The sequence below is a fragment of the Perissodus microlepis genome, chromosome 16 (genome assembly GCF_051167445.1).
Source record: "Perissodus microlepis isolate ML-2025 ecotype Zambia chromosome 16, ASM5116744v1, whole genome shotgun sequence".
Taxonomy (NCBI): domain Eukaryota; kingdom Metazoa; phylum Chordata; class Actinopteri; order Cichliformes; family Cichlidae; genus Perissodus; species Perissodus microlepis.
This window is the reverse complement of record NC_140476.1, coordinates 24,992,474-25,018,409: the sequence shown is the minus strand read 5'-3', so window position 1 is coordinate 25,018,409 and position 25,936 is coordinate 24,992,474. Positions and strand designations below refer to the sequence as shown.

Here is a 25,936-nt window from a genome sequence, read left to right as displayed (position 1 = left end):
CATTAAAATGCTCCAAAAGTTACTGAACTGGTCAAGGGATTCAGTTCAGTGACTGCACTGTTAATGAGGTCTCGCAGATACAGTTTCCTGTTTTGCTATGTTTATTCAAAAAGCAATCTAACAAGAAGTAAACAGATCAGTTTACCAAAAAAAAGCATACTGAAAGGGCGAGCCGTCTCATTGACTTCATGAGTCTGAGTGTAGCTGTGGCTTTGGGGGATATTACACAGCTTTGGTGTTGGCTTTGACACATACATGGGTGTAATACCAAGTACATGCAGTGATTGAAAGTGTGGTGATGGGTAACTGTTTTTATTGATGCTAGAGTGCATAGAATAGAAGTTCTGCAGAGTTAGCTAATACACTAATACAGCTGGAACATCTATGGTGACAAATACAGATTTAGATGCAGAAAAAGAATGAGTAGTAGACACGTATAAGCCACGTCAGCTGTCACCACCACACATCTCTCTTTAAACAATATCAATACATACATGACAAAGTCTCAAATTATCATCTCGAAGTTGTAGCAGAGCAGGCAGGGGTTTATTTCTTTAGCTGCCTAAAGCAGAAAAACTGTATTTGAAGGAAAATCTGTTCACCTGATACGTTTTGTGTGTTTGCCCTTTACAAACCTTTATGGAAGCTAAGCGGTACTTGGCTACTGAATGTTCCAAGCTGTAAAAAAGTGAGAGATTATCATTGCAATCAACCCTCTTAACATCTCTGAATGTACTTACTTCCTAATAAATACATTGTTAAATTCTAGATATTTCTTAAATATGTCTATAAAATGTCTACAGTTAATGGCAATATTAACTTCTACTACAATCTGCACTGTGTGAAATTGAGTTGTCCTTCTCACTGCATCATTGCAAATGCAATTATATGATGTTACACAATGTTAAATATAGAAACAGTTGGAAAAATGGACTCCCCTCATGTCTCACAGTGGTTTGGTCTTCAGCCTGTCATTCTTTACTAAGCTCACCTTTTGCAAGCACATAAAGGTTTTGGTATAACACATTGGACATATAATACATTCTTCTTTATTCTAACACTTACAAAAATAAAAAATATTTACAGTTCAAATCTAGTACAAATTTATCTGTCTCACTACAGAACGCTTATTTCCCAGAAAACATTCTCAGGATAAAATCCCAGTACTCTAAATGACAGCTGTGGCCCCGACCACATGTTCGTGATCCTACATCATCCTGTGACTACATGCTGCTACACAGGCCCAGACACATGCTCGCTGCATACATCGCTCTGCTTCTGCAAAGCTTTCCTGGAAATAATTATAATAGGATTCGACATCCATCGAGAAAAAATGGCACAGTTGGAGACTAGGGGATCAAGAAGCAGGGGCTGGTGAAACAGTGGCCGCACAGCAGATGGGAATTAACTAGAAGTCTGGATGTAAACATGAACATATTGTAGTGTATATTTGGTTTGTGAGGAAAGTTGCAGCCTAGATGTCTCCTGCTAGATTTGAAGAGCTAGAAATTGTCAATGTGACATGTCCTATTTTTAAAACAGCACTATTTATACATGTCTTTCCTGTTCTAGTATTAAAAATAAATTCCGCTCGCTCGTATGCCCACCTCTACACCTCTACTTCCTCCAAATACCAAAAATGGGCATGCCGTCCTGCCAGTGTCCCAGTGTGAGAGCCTGATGGCAAAATAGCCCACTGTGCTGGTTCTCACCTCACTGATGATTCCCGCCTCATCAGATCTCTATGCGCTTTTGACTCTCAGGCAACCAGCACTGTTACTTTCTCAGTGAGGTAGAGCTAAGAATAGACTAGAACAGCCTCTTACATAACACAGCTACAGTGCATTCTGGGATGGGATGGCATTGCTTTGCCAAGAAGCGGGCAGTGAGAATTGTTGCTGCTGTGCCGCACTATTTTCTCTGCTGTGCAGTCAGTACGAAGCCACAGAAAAGTCATTTTAAACAACGACGCATGTGAAATGCTGATTCTGGGGAATTTTTGAGAAAACCTTATTTTTTTCTCTAATGACATGAAAACATGTAAACTGAAAAGATGAGAAAAAAGGAGAAAAAAAGGACAACTATCACACATATTACCCGCTTCATATTTGTATTCTTGGAATCTATTAGAGGAGCTTTGCAAAATATATCTTATATTGGGACTTGATGCAGTCCTACAGTTTACTCTCTCTTTGAAAATAGCTGGTTTAGTTCCCTTCCTCCTAACTTTACGATAGCTTTCTTCTGATTTGCTGCTCTCAATAGCAGAAAGGTCTAAACAGCAAGAGGTTGGGGCCTTAGACAGGGCGAGCTATCGCACAGACCTACAAGTCCAGAGGAAAGATCTGTCTGATGTGGAGGATTTAGCATTCTGCACTTTTGGCTCACAGGTACAGGTGCTCAGTATAAATTTGCACATGTTTATCAGCATCCACTATTGTAACTCTGTATAAATATATGGAAATGAATATAAAATATCCTGTAATTGAAGCCTAAATTACATTTTAAGTAGAAAGACTGACATGAAAACTAAAGCATAAATCTAGCTGTAGTCCACATTTTACAAATGTCACTTTGAGCATTTCTGCAAGGATTAGGTCAGGATATGTTCTACAGTTGTCTTTTCTCACATGTAGTAGCAAACAACCAAATTTCGTTACATTCTCACTAGAGAGTGTGGGGATCCTGGCATTGTAAAGAGTGGCTAATGATGCATGAGCAAAGAAAACTTCATACGCTTGTGTGAATTTGGATGCAGCTTTATTGTGATTTGCTTGATTGGGGAGAATTTTTGAGGGATTTTTTTAGTCCCTGCAATTGGCCTGGTGATAAGGACAAGTGGACTTATTGTTCTTCAGAAAGTGTTTTTAACCATGTAGCCTGAAGCTGTTCAGCTGTAGAGCTGTTACTGAAAGAATCTGGGATGTTTTCCAGGTAGGGGTTTGAAAAAATAGCCAAGAGGTTGAGCCATTTAAAAGCCCAAAAACGAATTGCCCAAGTATCTTGATTTTTCCAGGAGATTACCGTTTAAAAAGGGCTGCTATTACACTGAACCAGACTTTTAAATAATCACAACATTGGATATTTGAATGAGGAGAGTACTGCTGGAAGCTAGAGTTATATTGGCAGTGTCTTTCAGAGTCAATCAGGCCTTAAAATGTTTAAAAAACCCACAAAAACTCCACGAGCTTCTGATGGCTCAGGTCATCTCTTTTGATACCACGAGTCCACACACCTACCAGCATCTTTTCAGCAATCACTTTGGGGGACCAAAAGAAAACTGAGACAATCCTCCTTTGTTATTGTTTTCTTGGTAAAGTATTTCAAAGCAGAGAGGAAAACAGAGCAGTGTGAGATTGCATAACTCCATCAAGAAGTCAAATTCCCTCCACACACGAGTCGAACCTGATATCTCAACTAGTTTGTGATACGGTCTTAAAAATGTCAAGATGGTGTTTCCCAATCTGTTTATTTTAGCTTGAAACTATTCAAAATACATCCAAAACATCAATGCCAAGCCTTACTGGTGGTAAAATCTCACACACAATCATTTCTGAATGGTTTTGCTGACTTTAAGAAGCTCGTCATTTTTGTTCTCATCTGAGCAATGAGCTATTTATACCAAGAGATTATTTACAGTTTCCTTTCTGAAATAGCTGCAGCTTTCGTTTTGCATCAGCTAGAGGTGTGGAACTATAATTATAAGCAGACATATTTGTGTATCCTTCCTCCACCCACTTTCTCTCCTTCTCTCCTTCCCTCAACTGCCGGCCTGTTATTGTCTCAGGGTGGTCGGAGTTATGGCAGATGGTCAAGAGGAACTGCGGCTCACCTCGCCAGACCCAGCAGAGGTAAAGGTACAGGGGAGAGCACTTGGCCGTTTGACAAAGAACACTATGTTACTATGATCCAGTACAAAAATACATACACGCAGCCTGCTACTGAATCCTTGCCTGGACGTGTCAGGACCCAGATGGTAAAATTTCATATTTTGGTCCCAGCATTGTCCAGATACAAACAGCCATGAGAATTTTTCCAAACGGGAGAAAAACAAGCGTGGGAAAGAACACTTTATATTCCTCTTCAATTTTAATAAGCTTATAGAAATGTGTCATGTTTTCCATTCCCAGGAGAACGACAGTGATCGCCTCTTGTACAAGTTGTCATTCATTAACTTTGAGTAAATGTATCACTGAAAGGTCATCCGCTCTCCCACCATACACTGAGCAGCTCTCCAACTTCATACAGGAACTATTTCCAGCCACACAGACTGGTGGGGGTGATCAGAGTAATTATACTCTGCTGTTTCTGTTATGTGAGAACACAACAATATGCAGTGTGGATGCAATTCTCCTAAAAATAGAGTCCTTTGTGGTGTGTCACAGCTGGACTCCTGTTGCGCAGAGTGGGCGGGAGATGTGGAATTGTGGGTCTTGGGAAGCAGGGAAAGAAGAACGAAGAGGTAAGGGGAGGGAGAGAACTCCGATGTGAAGGGTGGATGAGGAGAGGCACAGTGTCGGACAAATGGAAAAAGAAAACAAATGAGTCATGAATGGAGGCCAGCTTATACCTGAACTAGCAGGTTTCTAAAACACCAGCAGCAGTGACTACATCCTGTCATTGTCAAGCTAATTGTGTGAAAATTGCAAACAAGTTGTCACTGAATAAGGATTTATATTACATGACTCATACGACGGAGTAGTTTCCAACACTACTACAGCCACAAGCCACATTTTCTGTGACGTGGGGTTTAATCTTGAGCAAACAGTCTATAGTTTTAAGGTAAATAGAGAATGCCAACAGCTACTTTAGCCCCTGTAGCTACAGCGTTTGATTATCTTAATCAATAAGCTGACTGCAGTTTAAGACTACTTTATTAAACCGTTCTCAGTCTCAAGCTCTCAAATGCTGCTCTTTCGTGAGAAGCTGTTGTGGGTGCTGTAGCTTTGATGCACCTGCTATGGCAATACTAGATCAACAAAAGCAAATAGTTGAATTTGAAACACTGACAGAGGTGCAGACATTACAACACTGGCAACTGTTGGAAGTTTACTTTTATGTTGTTAAACCCACTGTTAATTTCCCTTTCACTTTCTGTTCTGCTAGTTGTAGGCACGGAAATTTCTTTGGTTCAGGGTTAGAGTTATGCTCATAACATAAACTCTGCACCGATATAAAGGTATAACTTCTACATGTACTCTTGAAAAAATGTACCATTAGAAGACTGGAATGAAGACAAGCACTGCTTAGATTACTATGACTTATTTACTTGTGTCACCTTATAAAGAATTAGATGGTTCTCTCAGTTTCACCTGACATGCATAGATGTGAAGTTGTGTTTTCATCTGAGTTGAAGGGTGTGTACATTGGTGGTCATGTGGTCACGCTCTTTCACGGGTAGGATCGGGTAGCATGGGGAGCAGCATTTTTAATAGTGTTTTTGGTACTGAAATTTTGCAATCCATCAGAGCCAAATACTTCAAAGTCCACTAAATACTCAATTTCAAACACTTTTTTTTCCTATTCATGGCTCTTATTTATAGTCAATTTCGTTAATTTGATCATCTCAGACACACAGAGAAATCTGCCTGCACGTGCCAGTCAGTCAGGAAAAAGGCACAGAAATATGCATTATCAGAATACATGTAATGCTGCTAAACATACTCAAACCTGTGATTTCATTTTGGATTGTGGCATCAATTATACATGTTAGTCACTGATGAATCATAGCTCATGTGCGATCTGTGCGACGCTACAGAAAAGATGAAATCTGGAACTACCAGAAACAAAATAAAAACAATCAGTCTATTCAACTGACTGGCTTAAAAAACACAAAAGACTAGAACCATTTGAGGGTCACAGCACAGTGTTTACATCTGCACTCCAGTTGGCCTACACAGGATAGAAATTGTCATGTGATGCAAGAAAAAGTTTTAAAAAGGTCGGGCGATCCAATATCATGTGTGCATTTCACATGGGCTTCGTGCCACCAAACAGTCATTAAGGTTTGCTCCCGTACTTTCAGACTTTTGCATGTCACATCTTTCTGTTCCTTATTTCCCGTCTGCCTGTATTATTCCGCTCTACTATAATAAAATGATTTTTTATCTTTTTACTGGATGTCACGAGTGTCACAGTTACACTATTAGTTGATCACACAGTATGTATTTGGCTGTTACACTGTTCTCTAAACAAAGCAAATTAATCAGTAAAATAAAGTATTTTAGTTGTTTGTTTGTTTTTTTCATCAAGCATCCGTCCACCTTCCAGCAAGCAAACAAGCCGATATTCTCCAAGGACTGTTTTATCTAACTGGATTTACTAGTAATGGTAAAATAATTGCATTAATGTGCTGCTACTGATTAATGTTGCCCATTACCCAGCACTTTCAGTGTTCATAGTTTCAGTTCCTTTCACGAGAAGCTTGCGTGCCACATGCACATTATGTTTATGCATCCTTTCCAGTGCAATTGGCAGCAGGAAGCTGAGGAAACTTGATCCAGGAGCATAAAGGAAATAAACAGGGGAGGGGGAAGATGGTGCGGAGATAAAAGTCGAGGAGGAGCGTGGTGATGTCCTTCCTACATGAATCCTGTTTCTGTCAGCAGCTCCAGCCCTCACCGTCTTCTCTCACTCAGCTGAATTTATCTCTCCACCACACACAAAACTTTAATGCTTTATGTCCTCTTTAAATCAGTGAAATTTACACATTGATGTCAGAACAGCAGCCAGACTAGAAGATGAGGTAAGGACAGAAGGAGGCACGTTACAAGATTACCGCTGTAATCCCCTAATTACACTTGGTCCTTATTTTATTTGGGTTAGTCGTGTTGCACGCGGGTGGTGCTACAGTCCTTCCAAAAGTGTAAACTAACTCAACCTAATTTTGTCAATGGGTACCTCACCTGGGGCTGAATTTTTGAGGTGTATCTGAGTGTGAAGTGCTTTATTAGACAGTAAGAGCAGAGAGGTTGTCAGAAGCAAAGGGAGAAAGAGGCTGGCACTGGCATGCAATAAAGGTCTCAGCTGGATGTGAGGTAGGGGCCGCATGCCTCACAGTCGATGCCTTAACCATCAACACATTTTTAACAGTTCTCAGAGCTGCAGGAAAAGTCACTACAGAAGTGTGAAATCTGTGCTGGGCAGTCGGAAACAAAAAGCCATATTCTAATCTATCTCAAGCAAAATGTTTGCTTCTTAAGGCTTCATCATTCCAGTTCATGAGCTAAAAGGAGAAGGCTATCACAGACATAAAATAGTTACAACTTATGCCTGTTTTGAACAAGTGGTACAAGAACTGGAGAAATATCGATCACGCACTCCAAGAGTTACATTTTTGCAAACAGAATAATGTTTTAATTTTAATCATTAATAGCAGAACTTTTCAGTATTAACAGAGTATGTCCCCTTTAGGTAATGCTTAAAGAGGACCTACTCTTTCTCTTTCCAGCCCTGCATTTTTCCTCTTGCACTCTGCAAGAGCTTTGAATGATTCATGGTTCAGGTTGTCATCTCTTATATTGGGCCTCCGTGCAGGTGTTCAGTTCATCCACCGTGTGAATGCCTTTTCCCTCCATTTACACTTACAACATTTAAACAGTAGATGGATTAGCAGAAATGACTTTCTTAGTGTTTAGTGTTTTGGCTTGTGGGGATGACTTATACACACACTAAATATGTTTCTTTGTTATTTTGTTTTTTGTTATAATATCTGTTATAATATCTTGTTATTCTTGAAAGCAGTGTTTTTGTGGCCAAATTTACAGGTTTAAATACAACACTATGGAGTTAGCAGGAGGCTAGTCTGCCACATGTGTGGTGAATATTCACAGAGATCTGAGAGCAGAAAAACTGTCTTGAACAGCGTGTTTAAAGCAACTTGTAACCTGATCTTTTGGCTCGCAGAGAATATTAAAACACTGACCGTGTATAATATGAACAAGAACATCCACCGTTGTAACATAATATATATGACAGAGAATAAAGAAAAGTATGGGTCCCCTTTCAATTAAACAACTCAAGTGACTATTATTTATTATTGTTGTATTATTTAGTATGAAATCATAGAACATAGACCAGAGTAGCAAAGGTGGTGAATCACAGGACTGAAGTTTCATCACTGGGGTTAGAAGCACCCACCCTCTCTCTGGGTGACCCTGGCTGATTGCATTATCTACAGCAAATTGATTTAAAAGCTTTAGTTTATTGTGCCACAGAAGGCAACTGCCATAAACAGTTAATAGTATGATAAACAAGCAGCATAGACAGCGACAGAGGTCACACACACACACACACACACACACACACACACACACACACACACACACACACACACACACACACACACACACATGCGCACGCACAGAGAAAGAGAAAATGCAGAGCCAGCACACAGTTTCTCTCTGGAGCTCAAGCACTCCTGTCTCTAAACCGCATTAGCAGGAGAGTGTAATTCAATAAAGGTTAAATCCCCAGAGACTGCTCTGGAGAACAGAGATTCCATCAGAAAGGTGCCAGCATGCACAATGTGAATGAAGTCACAAAGAAATAAACATATTCTGCTATAAACTACAATGGTGGGTGAAGCTAGTTAAAGGTACACACTTTTTTTCCACTGAACACCTGGAATAGAAACACATGGACGTATGTGCATGTTTATCTAACCTAAATAAAAGCACAATCCATGTCCATGTTTGTACATTGCAATGCAGCCAAAAAGAACCCTAAAAGGTTATGTTATTTATGATCTTGATGAACATGACAGATCTACATATTGTTAACTCTTCTCTGTCAGAGAAGTGCTGACTCAGCTCTTATTACATTTTTAGCTTTTTTATTTTGGTTAAACTGGATCATCCAGTCTACAACAACAGAGAACGGCACCAAAATCCCATGTTGGAAAGGATTAAAGTTAGCAATCACTGATTCTTCTATTATTAATCCTTTATAAATAGTAATCCTGATTTCAGATCACACATCCCATCTGTGTAATGAGATAAGGAAAATCACTTCAAGTGAGGACAGCTACCTCTTTGGTAAGAGGCCGGTGTTGTGGATTTGGGTCAGGAGTTAAAACCTGGGTGAAGATTAACAACATAAGCTGAGTGCTCTTGCATTTACAGCGGTCTAAATAGTTATAGAGAGTAAAAGTCTAATATTTGGACATGCAGACTGAGCAGTGCCCTGCAGCCCCAATGTTTGGGCTAAAGACTGCAAACTCAGCAAACAATCTTACCATCTTACACCGTACTGGACTTAAAATGCAGACGAGAGTGAAGACTGCAATAACAAACTCTGAATGCATAAAAGTCACTATTCATCATTTCTTCCTCCTTCAGTTTCTAGCTTTTCTCCTGGATTTTTGAACTCTCTGCTTCAGTGTAGCACTGAGATCTCCATGGAAACAAGGTTTAGTTCAGTCAGCAGAGATGTGCAGACTTATGTGAAAGAAACGAAAGTGGGATGGATGCAGAAAACCTTGGTGAAAGCACAGAGTGGGTTATTTTCTATTGTTTGTGGTCACTGAGGGGAGGCTCTGACTGCAGTCTTCCTGCAGACTGACCACATGCAAAGTTATACTGAAAGAACAGAACAGTAAAAAGAAACCAATCTCACACAGATTGTCACATTTAAAGCGTAACTTTATGTACTGGCCATTAAGCTCGAGGCACTTTTTCCCCTACCCGAACATTATCATCAAATTCAGTCAGTAACAGCTCCACAGCTGTGAGTGGGTGTACACATCCCTAATGACATGATGTGAATATTAATGTGGTCTGAACATTATGAGTGAAACACTTGTTGGGTGTTATGCAGTCTGCGATTGCCTATTAAGGAAAAAATAGTGAAGATTATGTTGGGTAGTTGCTTAGTAGCTACTGTACACAGTTCACTTTACATGAGGGAACATAAATGGTGAGTTACGGTTAGGTAATCATGAAGTCACGAGGGGTTATTGAGTAACTTCTCTGTGTGAGGAGTTGGTGCATGATGATGCATAAAAAAGTGTAACTAATTATGAATGCCTCAGTAATGAAGGACCAGAGTTAACCAGAAATACTTATGAACAACTTAGGATGTTTTATGGATTTAATAATTACATTTTCAAACTAACAATAATGCCAATATCACTGGAACAGTATTTCCCAGTCAGTTCTCTATAACTAATCATTATCTGCTTGGGTTAAGATGTTTTTAGGAAGGATATTTACAATTAAATTTGATTATTCTAACTCCAAATTATAATGCAAGATATTTAAGGCCACTTTAGATACTAAGTGCCCCGAGAGTATTTTAAAAAATACTCCACTAATATTAAGATTGTAACGCTGTTGCTGTATTTTAGTGACTCTACTGTGAATCTGAAAAATAAAACTCATTCAGATGTGAATTAGACTTTTATTGTGGCACAAGGTTTCATTACAACACTTGTGTTTTCTTTCAGCAGCAGGTGCAGGAGCTTTTAGTTCCCAGTAAGGATCACACCGTCACATTTCATAAGCTGGTTTGCATTAAACAAATGCATAAAGATGTTACTTGTCTTAGCCATATTGCAGCAGCCCTGGAGCCACTGGCAGTTAGAAGTGTAATGCTGGTAGTCAGTCACCGTCACACATTTCAAAAGCTGCCATGTCGTTACAGTCAAGATAACTGTCACATCTAATGTGTGTAACATAGCAACAGCCCTAAAACATGTAATTACAACAGTTAAATCCATTGTAACAAAAACTTACCATCTTTTTAACCTCCCCAAACTGGGCACTTGCAAAGATGATACTGTATATAGTTCTTACAAAGGGATCAACCTTCTGTAGATTTCAAAACCTTCTTTTTTTGTTCCAGGCCAAAAAAAGCTGGCCGTTAAAATTGACGTCTATAAGGCGTGTTCAGTTGGCTTCACTCTATTAGCTGCAGAGGTTACTGCTTGTAAATCTCACACACTTATTTCATAACAATTTAAATAGAAAGATATTTCAATAAATTATAGAACAGGTAAAGGTCCTCCAGACCCAAATAAGTTATTATGGTGTTTTTAAATCTTTAAGGGCTTCAATGTGGTGCAGCAGAAAAAAAACCCTCTTCTCAGGAAACACTCAATGCAAGCTGAAGTGTCATTATCCAGATTGTCTAATAGCCACAGCTTCAACTATGAAAGCATTACTGAATAAACTGTTCTTTCTTAGGAAGAAGATGATGTGTAGTTACATGGACAGCAGTGTCTAATATAAGAAAAAAGAAAGAAAAAAAACAAACACTATCCAAAATTCCAGCTCAGGTACTTTCATACATCCTTGTTTTGCTCTTAAATATAACTGTAACATGCTGATTTAACAAAACAAAACAAAACAAAACAAAAATAGTAAGAACTCTTAATCATATCCAAAAGTTGCAACTTAGTCAGATTAATATTACTGTTTGGTGTTTAGAGAAGATTACACTTTAAATCACTTGAAATGCCAACACACAGTTTTTTAAGCCACTAAAGGGGGGTAATCACACACACTGTTACGCCCACTCACATCCATTAAGGAGCTCAGTCGGTCACAGTCACAGTGAGGTTACAAAAGCTTCTGGTGAACACAATTACCCCAACCACACGCACACACACACACACACAGGAAGGCAAAATGAAGGCAATGTGGAAGAGACAAAAATTGCATTTTGTTTAATGGCCATTTGAGGTTAGCTCCCCATACTGACTCCATGTTATCATGTCCAGCTTTACAGCATCAAAAAGCAGATTTACAGCACGGTATGCCTCGTGTTTTTTAACCTCTGTGGATGGATTCCAACTTCCAATTTAAAAAAATATAAATAGTCTTTGCTGTGTGTCAATTAGAATGACTTTCCTGATTGCTACGATGCTGGAAAACAAAAAGAATATTTTCTTATAGCATATGGTTAGTGTTATGCATCTATGATGGTGGCTTAGACCTCACAGTTTTAACAGGTTAAGTGAAAAGCAGATAACTTTGGGGTCTCTGAGCTACATCTCCCCATTTGTGTCTTTTGTCAGATAATTCCTTATAAAATGCTTCAAATCTTTTGGTTTGCTGTTGAGACTGTCAAAGAAGTGCTTCTGTCATGGCTGTGTGAAGGCAGACAGGGATGGTGGACCCAAGAGCAGGACTCACGGAGGCAGACGTAAACTCAAAACACTAAGCTTTATTGCTGTATTGCAACGGAACAGAAAACTAACTAAACTGAGAATGCAAAACAAACTGAACAGGCAGGCGAGCTAGCAAACGGAACACACAGTGTAAAATGAGGGATGACGCGATGACGAGCAGGGGAAGAGGTGAACAGGACTAAGGGGAAACAGCTGGGAGACACGGCTGACACTGATTACACAGATGAGACAAAGGACCACACAAAACTGAAAACACTGACATAAGACACAGACCTTCAAAGTAAAGCAGGGAGCTCAACACACACGCAGAGACACAGACTCGAAACTGACAGAACAGGAATAGAGGGAGTAACGAACCGAAAACTAACAAATGGCAAATCTTAACAAAAGACCAGAATAAACAAGAACATAAGATCATACTAACAAACACAAAACACTGAGTCATCAGACTCAGGACCATGACAGCTTCTATTTTAAACAATCACATTCTAGTTTTTCAATAGTCTACTATAAAACCAGCAGATAGTTTTATAATCTCTATGCTCATCTTTTGTCAGTTGCTTTATCATTTTGGACAAGCCAGAAGGAGAGGACATCATTTTCTCAATAAATCTAAAAACCAAGTAAATTGTGAGCCAGTGGTTTGATGTGTTGTTATTTTGATGACTAATCTACAGAGAACACTGTACTTGTTTTTATTCAGCTTCACTAATTGAGAAGAACTTTGTTCCTAAAATGAATCATTCAGATAGTGACCACTCACCACCTGGACGTATCAATGTCAGAAAACTTGTGTTAATTGCATCACTGTCTCAGATCCAACAGACACCATCCAAAGCACCCTGAGGCTGAAAGGTAACATGGATCTGAGGACACAGTCTGAAAAAATGTGTCTGCATGTATCGTCTCTCTTATATAATTCTCTTTATTTATTTACTCAGCTTTCTCCTGTCTCCTCTCTGACGTAGTGTTGGGGTCATTCTGAAGCAGTCATCTATAACAGATGTTTGATGGTTGTCACTGTCCTTAAATGCCAGCACTTCCTGACTCCAGGAGCCACTAAATAAATAGAATGAATCTATTTTACATTTACCGTCCTGAGAAATACTTTACAGCATCTTTATTTCCTGGCAACTACACAGTGCCTCCATCTGCCTGACTACCCTAGTGACAGTATTGTTACAGTAGCATAATTTGCAAAGCACATTGAGAGATTATGCGTCAGTATCTATACAGAACCTATACACAGCACATCTATTTCTAAGTATTTTCTGTCTTAATAAAGACAGAAAACATAAGGGGATAACGGTGAGCGATTGTGCTGATGTTATTTGGAGATTTTCAGTTAAACTAGCTGATTCATTATAGAAACTATTCAGTCCTTTCTCTCTACAGGCGAATGCATTAATAAAGGTGCTACATAGATGATGTGCCTATAAAATAAAAAGCTTATGCCTGTAATAACGACAGATGGCTAGGAAGCTGTGCTTCAAGAACAATGAAAGGTTACACTCAATCCTTCTTATTAAAAGCAGAACATTCCTAAATTTTCTATTGAGAACCTGTTATATTTCCTCTTTGAAAAAGGGTTTTGGATCTAAAGTACTCGAGCTCTGAACAGACAGCGTGTTGTTGGGTGATACAGAGGTGTAAGAACCACACAAGCATTTAAGAAAGACCTTCTAAAGGCAAATCTCAAAATTTGGCAGCCATCTTGGAACTAATCTGGGCAAATATTTGGAGGTAACACATTTAATACCAATGTGCCAGCAGCACATAAAAACTGTATCTGATGAAAAGAGCAAAATGCTTTAAAGTTTCATAAGTTTGCCCAAAACAGTTTTAAAAAGTATTTCCTACAAGTTATAATTCTACTATGTAAAGTTTTAAGACATTTTTCCTAAAAGGCTCAGTCCACTGAATGAAGCCTATGCTAACTAAAACTCTGATTCAGTAACCCAAGAAGACACCGTACTCTGGGGTTGAGCAGATGACCATATGCCACATGGCTGAACTATAGCAGCATGGGTTTGAGTCTGGCCCAAGGCCCTTTACAGTGTTTTTCTTCCTCTGTGCTCTGTCTCCTATTTGGTGCTGTCCAATGATATTGAAAAGAACCTTAAAAAGCTGTGCTCTTATTTTGGTTGCTGTGTAGTTTAGTAGAAAGGAAAATAGTTCAGATCGGCTAATCTGTATGGCAGCCCACATCAACTATTGCCTTGGCTGATATTCTTCGTGTCAAAAAGGAAACTCATTATAGGTTGTGCTGTTTAAGCTGCTTTAACCTACAAGTCCTTCAAATCTGCAAGCCGCTTTGCAACCCAGCTCCACCCCAGCTCCTCATTTCTTGCTGTTTGTGACTTAATCAGTGTCACACCTGTTGTCTTTGATGCCTGCTCTGATCTGCCTGCTGATTTCCTCTCTCCGGTTTCAAATATATCAATGTCACTGTCAAATAAATATATATATAAAATATATATATATAAATTATATTATATATAATTTATATAAATTATATATAATTAAGTCACACATGTGTTTTGGAGTGTTTTTCCCATTTAAGCCCACATTTATCTTTAAATTTGCACACGGAAAATAAATTAAAATAAATAAAATTAAGTCCACAGCACCTCCACAACTGTGAGCCCAAAAGTAACAACTTTGAGATACTCAAGAGATCTTTTGAAGTACAGCAAATCGTGTCCTAATTAGTTAGTTAAAAACCCACTGACTCTTTTTTACTATTCATGTAAAAACAGTAAAAAAACAAAAACCCATAAACAACAGCCTTAACTGTGAGTTGGTGGCATCATTGAATCTGTTTGAAAAACACTTAATGCAAACAAAATGTATACACCAGAATGGAAGCACAACAACTACTCCATCCACTTCACTCATAGTAGTGTCAGCCTTGGAGCAAATGGTTGTGGTGATGTTAGTGAGGGAATCTGAAGATGTTTTGCAGGTGAATCATACACAGTCGCACACATTTCAATCTCAGGGCCAGCACGAGGAAGCTGGCTAAACATTTTGCCATAGCGTTTTTGTCCTTTTTCTTTGATGCTGCCTGCTTCTATGTTGAAGTTTCTGAAATCTGAATCTTTTAAATTATTTATCTTGAGCGTAGAAAGCATATCACCACTTGCTTTCAACAGCTTCTGGCTTCTTGCATCCTCCTTCACCTTTGACTCACCTTGCATGCAAAACTTGAGCTCTTTGGCATCTGTGACGGTGCTGGCCGGCATCCTGTCAGGAACCTTCTTGCTCATGCGGTTATAGTTCCTCCTCTTCTTGGTCTCGCCCCACAGGTTGGAGCCGCCATGCATACTGGGAATGTTGAGCACAGCGATGCCTTCTAAGGACGTGTTGCTGAGGTCTAAAATGATCCCATCACACTGAGGAGGCAACAAAGGATGTAATCGGTTTAAAAAAAGATGAAAAGATTTCATGTCATGCTTATGACAGACACGTAAGGACACAAAAATAGTTAGATTTTTGTGTCCTTCATATTCAGCTTGGTTCTTCTGTATTTCATTTAAGCTGTAGAATGACTAACACCAGGGTATTTATTAATATGCAATGCAGCCTTATCCCAACAGCCATCCATAATGCATGGAGTTCATCTGTGCAGAGATATAGTAATGATGCTACAACTGGAAATATGCATTTGAAATGTTTTCAGTGTGTTTTATTGTCAAAAGGCCTTCTCCATACCTTTACAATGTGCACAGTAATTATCAGGACATAGTCAGGCCCCTCCATATCCTAAAGACCTTATAGTACCTTATTACCCCAACAGAGCACTTGGCTCCCAGACTGCAGGCTGATTCATGGTTCCTAGACTGCCTCAAAGTAGAATGAGAGGCGGAGCCTTCAGCTTCTGCTGAGTTCCCTCTCCTGTGGATCTAGTTCCAAGTTTGGATTCAGGAGACAAACACCATCTCTACTTTTAAGATCAGACTTAAAACATTCCTTTTTAAAAAGCTTATAGTAAGAGTTGGATCAGGCAACTGCTGTTTCCTTCAGGCAATATGCCTTCAGCTTATTCAGCTCTGGCTCTCTTTCACAGTGTTCCACAGTTTCTTCCTTTTAAAAGGGAGGTTTTTCTTCCCACTGTCATCAAGTGCTTGGTCATAGGGACTTGTCTGAATTTTGGGGTTTCTGTACTGTGATATTTGAGATGACTGTTATTGTGAATTGCTACTATACATATGTATACTGATGTATATATGTACTGAATAAATCAATAACGTGTTTTATTTGAAACTTGTTAACATGTTAAGCTGATCTACACTGAGTTAAAAGGTCACAGATGCTTTAAATTGCCAGCCTCAGCGTGTAAAAGAATAAGAGAGTGATAAATAGAGTGGGTTGTTATGACTACGAGATTTATTCTGTCCTGATTCATCACATGGACAGCGGCCAAGTGTACTGTTGTGTGATGTAACAATAAAACACAATAAGTTGGCCTACTGTCTATACATATTGAGAGGAATTAACTGATAGAAAGCCATTCCATTTGGCACTCCTGAGCCTCACTCTAATTTATGTATCTAACATCATCTAGATTCAGCAAATAATTCATCCTATGTCAACAACACATTGCTGTGACTCAGCAAGCACGGCTGAGCAGTGCTGAGTCAAAGCAGCCACACATGTCGGACTTCACTGTGTGCCTAAGGCATGCAAAGACAACACAGACGTGCTATCACCTAGCGTGTGAGTGTAAAACTGTGGAGCACATGTGGAACCTGATACAAGTGTACATACACACTGATGAGTGCAGAAACAACATAGCTGACTGCAAAACTCTTCACTCCTCTCATTATGAATAACATTCACATCTTAAAAAGTTATAATCACCCTAAATGGCTTTACCAGTGAGTATGAGTGCATCTCTTTAAAGGTGACCTACTCTGTTCATCTCCAGCTCTATATTTTTATTCCTGGACTCTACTAAAGTAGCTATGCATGATTCACAGTTCAATTAACTATATTGATTGAAGTACTCCATTTAGTAATCACTTATGTATTTCTGTTGTAGGATACATAATATTCTACTTCTTGTCTTTTACACTTTTGAATCAGTGACAATGACATTGACCAAACAACCCAGCAAGTTTTATCCCAGTCTTTGGCTGTTTCCAAAATATGTCATCATAGACAGCTGTAGATCTGCAATTCAGTTCAATTCAATGTAATTTTATAGCGCCAAATTACAGCAACAGTTGCCTCAAAGTGCTTTATATTGTAAGGTAAAGATGCTACAATAATACAGGGAAAACAGAGAAAACCAACTGTGAGCAAGCGTTTTGGTGACAGCAGGAGGGAAAAACTCCCTTTTAACATGATGAAACTTCTGGCTTAACCCTTTTCCGATTGAGGACCATGGCCACAGAGTTGGACATGCTGATTCTCGTTCCTGCTGCTTCACACTCAGCTATGAACTGTTCCACACTATACACAGTTCAGGTAGAGCACCGCTTTCCCCTTCTGAGTTCTAACAGTTTTCCAGAATCTCTTCAAGGGAGTCCGAAAGTCTTTTTCCATGGCCTCCCCGAATTCCTCCCACACCCGTGTTTTTGCTTCAGCCACTGTCTGAGCCATTTTTCACTTGGTGGACGGGTGGCTCTGCCAGTTGTCCCCAGCACACTTTCACTATACATTTACGTGCCCCAGGTTAATCCAACAAAGGGGATCGTAATCCAACTTACCACCAGTTGGTCATCAGTTGAAAGCTCAGCACCTCTATTCACATGTGTGTCTAGAAGATATAGCTGCAGAGGTGAATACATGATCACTAAACTGATCATCGACTTGTGGCCTAGGGTGTCCTGGTTCCACATGCACACCTGTGAAATGTGGCTTTATCTGTCCATTCTTGCCTTTGACTCTCCCTGCCTGTACATGTGTCTGCTGTTTACTCTACCCTGAGGGAATGCTCACATGTGAGAAGCTTCTACTGTGTGTTTACATGAAAGGCCTGCTTTGTAACTTGCACAGACAATCTCAGGAAGCACTGGCTGCTGAAGGCAAAGGAGAAGAATATATTATGTGATCATTTCTGAGAGGCTACGGTACAAGAACAAGCTTTGAATGTGTTAAACAAATCTATTCTTTGGGTTTTATCATCAAACTACCCACAGACTTGATGATTATGTTTTGAAGTCCTCGATGTGCAACTGTGCTGAATAATTCTGCTTTAAAACAGGAGCAGGGGGTATATAAAAAGTCATATTAAGCTTACATGAAAAAAGTCACGACATCTAACAGCTCAGGTTTATTTGTTTCTCAGTTGGCTTGAATGTTTGATTAAATAACAGCTTGATATCCAGCTAGGACCACAGCTATAGGAAATTCTAACAAACACTCAGAGAGGAGATATATTTGACTTTTAAAAGAACATGTAGTACTGCAGTTACTGTTACAAGTTACAAGATTTGAGATTCATTTAACTGATTACGTTTTCACTAGAAATGTATTGCCTTGAGGTCAGGGTGACCTGTATCATTTGTTATTGTGTAATAATCTCATCAGGGTACCAGCAGTCTCAACTACTCTCATTTGTTGTTCTACTGGAATGAATTCCTTTAATTATTGCTAAATGTTCCTGAATTTGCCCACCACATCTACCAATTTAAATGTCAAAGGCAAATTCATTGTCATCACATTGGTTGTGTTGCGATCCAACTGTGATATCGCCACAGCCCCGTCACCATTTATACCACTACTAAATCTTTTCAAGTTTTTGCAGCATCTCCTTTTTATAAGCTTTCAATTTCTTAGGTTCTGCAGCAATGTATCACTGAAACAGTGGAAAAACCTGGACAACTATCTTTAACCCAGCCGCTGAAAAACTGAGAGGTGCACAATCAGCTAAAACACCAAAGGGCAGCTCATAGCAGTGGATACTACAATTGCATCAATGACATTTTGTTCCTAAACCTAAACTAAACTGGACATTAGGAAACACAGGCTCAAAACATGACGGGAGAAACACAAGACAAAGACGCAACGACGAGCAGGGGATGACAGACGACTAAAATACATGACGGGGTAATCAGGAAACAGGAGACAGAAGGGAAACACAGCTGGTACTAATTACACAGACGAGACGGGGAACAGAGGCTGAACACAGAGCAGGACTGTCAAAATAAAACAGGAAGTACACAACAGACCAGAGACCCAGACTAGACACTGAACAGAGGGAACGCTGAGTACAGGGACATGAGCGACATGAGACACGACTGACTGGGGAACAAGAAGGCAAACACGAAGACATAACTAAACCTACACTAAACATGGGGGCACCAGAACGAAACCCAAGAACTGGAATTAAGAGAGCAAAGAAGGACTAGAGCGTTAGAAATACAAAACAGAAACCATGATGAAATCACAGATTAATAATAGTAATAAAACAAATCAAAACATTTGGTTACTGACCCAGGACTGTGACAATGTTTTACAGATAGCTGTAGACACTCGCTAGCTATGTTCCAATTCATAGGCCGTATCCTTCGGAGGCTGCATTTGAAGGCCAATCACGTCACAGCCAGGCGATGAAGGATGTCCCAATTCGAAGGCTGCTCCAAATGCAGCCGACAAATGTGTCCTTCATTTCCCAGAATTTGAAGGATGGGTCGGGTATATCCTTCGTGGACCAACCTATCCCAGAATTCATAGCGCGGCCCAGCCAATTCCAGTTTCCAACAATGGCGGCAGCTAGTTAGTTTTAGTATTACTCTTATTACTCTTTTTGGGTCACAAAATAAACTTTTCACATATTTTCAGGTAAACTTCAAATATCTGCTCGTTTTATTAAGACATCACATATTTGCAAAAGTGCTTTGATGTCTGTTACCGATAGCTCGATAGCTTAACCGGGTGGTCAAGGCTCATTAGAGCCAGCGAGAATAGTGAACTCTCGGCACATCGTTTTCAGACCCCGTGTGGTCTTTCACTACTCAGGTTAAACATGATATATACGTCACTTAGATAACTTAAAAATGTTACTGTTTGGCTTTTTTCAATGTTTTATTTATTCCTAAGTAAATCGGTTTGACTGAGATTAAAGTTATAGTTTTCACACAGCTGAATGAACGTCAAACTGAAAACTGATTAAACAGAAGTGTGAGATGGTCGAGAATTTACTCCGGTGTCCTGTTATATTTTAGACAGTAAGGAAAAGACAGCTGAGTTTATTAAACTTCACCGAGACAGTGGTGACGCAAATCTGAAGGCTAGACTGTCCCATTTCACAGCTTTGCACTTCCAGCCTTCTCGGTCTTCAAAGGACCCGACCCATGAAGACTGCGAAGGCCGGGTCCTCCGAAGGATTCGGCCTATGAATTGGGACAAAACTACTGTTACAACTCTCCCCTGACTTCCTCCTTATATACTGACGATCTTCACTCCTCAGACTTTTGTTCCTGTTTCACTTCCTTAAGAATGGCTTGGTGATCAGCCAACTTTCCACTGAGACACTTTTCTGATGAAACTTCAGTGAACAGTAGATGGATCATCTGAAGGCCTAGATGCATTTCTCGGGTCGGCTGTCGGGTCTTTCTTTTGGTGTTGCTTAAGGACATAACTTTCATATTTCAGTTCATCTGCTGTCATTTTTTAAGCGTGACATTTCTTTCGGCCTCCACTTGTCCGGTTTCCTCAAATTGTTTAAGGACACAGTACACACTATGTTGAGATAGGCAGAGTTTTCAGCTAATAGCTATTTGGGACTCACCTTCTTGGTGCATAAAAATTAAAACTATTTTATGCCTATTAAACTGTTACCTTTCATGTCTGTGAAGGTTCTCAGTCATCCAGGTCATCGTAGTCAAAGGAGCTTGCAAAGAAAAGCGTCTGGACTTCTTTAAGTTACTTGAAGACGTTTCACCTCTCATCCGAGAAGCTTCTTCAGTTCTAAGGTCAAATGGTGGAGAGTCCCAGATATAAACCTTGTGGGAGTCTCCCCCCACAGAGGGACAAAAGGACCCCCTGATGATCCTCTAATCGCCTGAGCCAAGGTGTGAAACTGGGTGTGGGTCCCAATCAGCCAGAGTTTCGGGTGTGTTCATTGTGAAACCTGGCCCCACCTTATCATGCGAATTCCTGAGGTCAGATGGCCCAGGATGTGAGTGGGCGTTAAGGCGTCTGGGAAGGGATCTCAAAACTGGATTATAGATGGCAGAGAGTTGGTGTCGTAAACCCCCGCCTCTGTTCAAAGATGGTCGCTCACAGTGGACATAGATGGCTTCTTTCACTCCTCTTTCAAACCATCTGTCCTCTCTGTCCAAAATGTGAACATTGGCATCCTCGAAAGAGTGTCCTTTATCCTTAAGATGCAGATGGACTGCTGAGTCTTGTCCTGTGGAGGTGGCTCTTCTGTGTTGTGCCATGCGCTTGTGAAGTGGCTGTTTGGTCTCTCCAATGTAGAGGTCTGGGCATTCCTCGCTGCACTGTACAGCATACACCACATTGTTAAGTCTGTGTTTTGGCGTTTTGTCTTTCGGGTGAACCAGTTTTTGTCTGAGCGTGTTGCTGGGTCTGAAATGCACCGGGATGTCATGCTTGGAGAAAACTCTCCTAAGTTTTTCTGATACACCGGCTACATAGGGGATGACAATGTTGTTGCGTCTGTCCTTCTTATCCTCCCTCGCTGGTGTCTGGTCTTCTTTTCTGTGCCTCTTTGCTGACTTTAAGAACGCCCATTTAGGATAGCCGCACGTTTTGAGTGCTTCCTTTACATGTGTGTGTTCCTTCTTTTTTCCTTCAGGCTTAGAGGGAACATGTTCTGCCCGGTGGTGTAGGGTCCTAATTACTCCAAGTTTGTGTTCCAAAGGGTGATGGGAGTCTTTGACACACCTTGGCTCAGGCGATTAGAGGATCATCAGGGGGTCCTTTTGTCCCTCTGTGGGGGGAGACTCCCACTAGGTTTATATCTGGGACTCTCCACCATTTGACCTTAGAACTGAAGAAGCTTCTCGGATGAGAGGTGAAACGTCTTCAAGTAACTTAAAGAAGTCCAGACGCTTTTCTTTGCAAGCTCCTTTGACTGTTACCTTTCATATTTTTCAAAGATTGAACTAAAGAATTGGGAACAAATGTGCTAAGTTATTCTTTGAGTTATGTGTCTTTCTATTGTTGAATGATTCTTAGGTCAGTGTTGAAAGGCTTAATAAATCATCAAACAAACAAAAAAATCAGGTACAAGAAAAGAAAATGAGTGACAAAACAGTCAATGTCAAAAGAAACACTTCTGAAAGACCTCTAGAAACCCCAGAGAAATTTGAAATTTGCTCAAGACCACTTAAAAAATTACAAGAAAGTCTAGGAAGCAAAGTATAAAGAAATGAGGGGTGGCTCAAACGTTTAGCACAATACTGTAGATAGTGGAATGACTTTTGATCTCAATATCTCATAACATGATGTAAACATGAGGTGTTTTTGAGTTGTGGAGGGAGGCAGTGGAATGTGAACCTTGTGGGCTACAGAGCTCGTTTCCATTTCTCGTCAGTGCCTTCTGATAAGGTATGTTTCTCATGTGTTTTCTTGGAGTCTTGCTGTGCTTTAAGCACCCAGGTGACAGATTATTCAGCGCTGTATGACAGAATGAGGCAATCAGTGACTTTATGGAGCATTAATCTGATGATGTGCTATGAATAGCCTGCCTCATTAATACGAGCAAACTACTTTGTTGTAAACTTCTGACACACTTTTTTCTTTTTTGGAAAAACATTAAGTATCAGCTCTATAAAGAGTTCCACAGAAAGCCAAAGTTGTTGGTATCTATTGTAGCACGATGTTTCATATTTATCTTTTTTGATGCATCAAATATAGCATGTCTTCAGTATTTAAAAACAATATTCCAGTGTTTTTGTCATCTAACCAGCCAGTCACTTTCAGCCATTACTCATCAATTCTGCATCAGAGACAGCAGCTTTGATAAGACTGTGACTCACCTCCACTTCTATGCATTCGTTTAGTTTCTTGCAGGTGGCTGAAATGGTCTCAGTGGTGCCAAACTCAAAGTACCACAGCTTGTTCTTCATTCTGAGGAGTCAGAGGGGACACAGAGGACAGACATTTTCTTTTGGCAAACATATCAGATAATACTCCCACTTCATAAGTACTGTGTTTTGAGCCTACAGCACGATTTGTTCGGGTGCAGTGGACACATATTGAAGCTGTCTGCTGCCTTGAGTCATCTCACATTTTCTGACAGTTCAGGACAGCTTGTGGTCATGTGACCTTAGAGTTCAAAACTCCATCAATGCACCCTGAAGCTAGAATGGGGACAGTAGCATTGGCAGCATTTAATGCACAGAAAGTTGACCCCGCCATCTGTCAAACAGGCGTTCTGCTGTTCTCATCGAAACCATCCTGTGAGCTGCAACGTGAGCGTTGCCTCTGGAGGGGACATGGGGTGAAACATTGCTGGTGGTGGCTATAGTATCAGGGCAACCATTACTGTGATTCACAACATTCAAAGCAAACCTGACTGGGCCTGACTGAGCAAAGGTTCATTTCTGCCCTGCAGACGGATTTGTCAGAGGTGACCTGATGGATTTATTTTTGTTCATATCTTCGTGTCATTCATTGCTGTTCTGTGACTGGATAGTGGCTGAATGATACGGTTTTCAGTCAAGGTGAAATATCTGCTTGATCTGTCTGGAAAGATGACCTCAAGTGCCCTTCACTGGTCCACAGTCAAAAATATCCTAATTTCATTGATTATTTCCTCTGGGGGTTTAATATGATCTGGTTACAAGGTGTGCTGTACAGGCGAGTCTGGTTCACCTTGCATAACATACCGTGAAATTAAAGGTAGCAAGAAGTTAGTTGCCTTCTTGATCACTGGGCAATGTGGATCTTCTTCATACATGCTGTAGACGATCCACAGTATTACGGCACTAAATAGTCTGAAGAACTTTCAACCCTGTGAGTTCTAACAGTGTATTTATACTACTGAGTTAAATCTACAACATAGGTCTGTGCTAAACCCAAACCCCCCTGAAACCCTATACTGTTACCTAACATGCACTTCCCTAGAAATGTAACTACACATTGTGTCGACACAGCCCACAACTATTACGATTGGCCTGTTTAGTACTGTTGATTACTCCTGTACATTTGTAGATACTTTGTCTCTGCAGTTTTTCAATGGATTAGTGACAGACGAATGTATAATATAAGGATTCACAGATGTCAGCAAATTCCTGCAGGGAGATTGTCAAAACTATTAGAGTTGACCTGAGGGACTCTGCAAAGAGATGGAACAACTATGGTTGCCTCTGAAATAAAAACAAAGAAATTGACAGCAACAAAGAGTAGAGACCCGAGAAGGGAAAAGTCCCAGCATTTTATTTGTTTCTATCATGGCTGGTACTGTATATAAAACATATACACCACCACAAGCATGAATGCTGGCAACAGCATCAAACACACACACAAGTTATATTTTAGCTCAGCTGAGATTCATGGCAGGAGTCTAAATCAGCAACCAGTCATCTGTGTTGACACTAAACCTACGCCATTAGAATACGTCATTTTGTTCTTTTTAAATTGTTCTTCATACTCAGGTGACCAACAAAAAATAATAATTCTGACAAACACAATCCCCCCCCCCCCCCCCCCCCCCCAAAAAAAAAAAAAAAAAAAAAGTGGGGATACTGTTAAGGATTGGGGCCTATCACTGGTCATGACTTGTCACGATCACTACGTGTGAAGTACTAAACAGGGGGTTCCTAGAGTTTCTAGCTTTAACATAGATGGAAGATAAAGGATGACCCTGCATATTTATGTAATCACTAAAAGTGGTGCATGTTTAATGAAATCACAGTAGGTACACTGGTATGTGGAAATATTGCTTATACTAATAACATAGTTATTGACGCAACAGCGTTGTATAATGGAGGTATGACAGCACCAAGGTTAGGTGCAATCCTAGCCCAACAAAATAGGACATTTCAAGCAGAAGCTCTTTAGAAAAGTCTCAAAATTTAACAGAGCAAAATAAGAGACAGAACAATACTGAACAGACTTCAGACACAGCATTAAAATCTGTAATTACTCTTCATGTTCTTTAAAAGGTAGCACGATTGTCTTCAGCTGATACACTTGTTCACATGTTTTTCTTGCTGCTAATTGTCTTTCTGTGTCTCGCTCTTTCTCTTTCACCTTAATTCCTCCCCAGAAACCTCTGCTGCTGTCAAATCAGGGGATTATGAGCATATTTGAGATCACAATTAGGAACAGTTGTGATTCTCAACGAGGCGAGCTGCCTAACCTCATTAAGCTGCTTCCACTTGAGACAGCCTGTAAAAAAATGCAATTAACTCATGTCCCCCTCCCCCCTTATGGACAGCGAGTGCAACAGGGAGGCAGACTACTTCCTTAAGCCTTTCCACCATTATTCCCATGTTTCTGCACTAAACCTAATGCAAAACTACAACAAAGGGGATCGTAAATAGTCTAAAAAGTCTAACACTTTAATCTCTCATTATTAGTCTCCAGTTCAGCGTGTGCTGAGCCCTCAGTTGGCTTTCACAGCGTACTTCCAAAAAAGAGAAGTACTTATTAATTCTATTCAACTTTAACAAGTACTGTCTGGTTTTTAAGATGACACATCTCCTTCAGAGAAACCAAAAGATTCAAAGAGAGTGTGGAGAACAGAGATTGGTGGTGTAGTAAGGTACAAGGTGAAACTGTGCTGTTATGAAAACACAGTTCAGGTGCTTCACTACTTCAGTACTGCTCAGGGGCTCCAAAACCCTCACCAGTATACTGTGCCTTGGAGTTTCTTGCCCT

The 25,936-nt window shown here is 40.1% G+C and overlaps 1 protein-coding gene across 4 annotated transcripts in view; it reads right to left on the bottom strand.

Annotated features, from left to right (window-relative positions):
• Positions 1-25,936, bottom strand: part of dgkg (diacylglycerol kinase, gamma) — a 149,333-nt gene that overhangs the window by 15,238 nt on the left and 108,159 nt on the right. For all 4 annotated transcript variants that reach the window (XM_084908675.1, XM_084908676.1, XM_084908677.1 and 1 more), the window contains 2 exons: positions 23,089-23,179; positions 15,324-15,525 (listed from right to left, as the gene is read on the bottom strand). In XM_084908675.1, the coding sequence (XP_084764801.1) occupies positions 15,324-15,525; positions 23,089-23,179 (293 nt within the window). The remainder of the gene's footprint in view (positions 1-15,323; positions 15,526-23,088; positions 23,180-25,936) is intronic.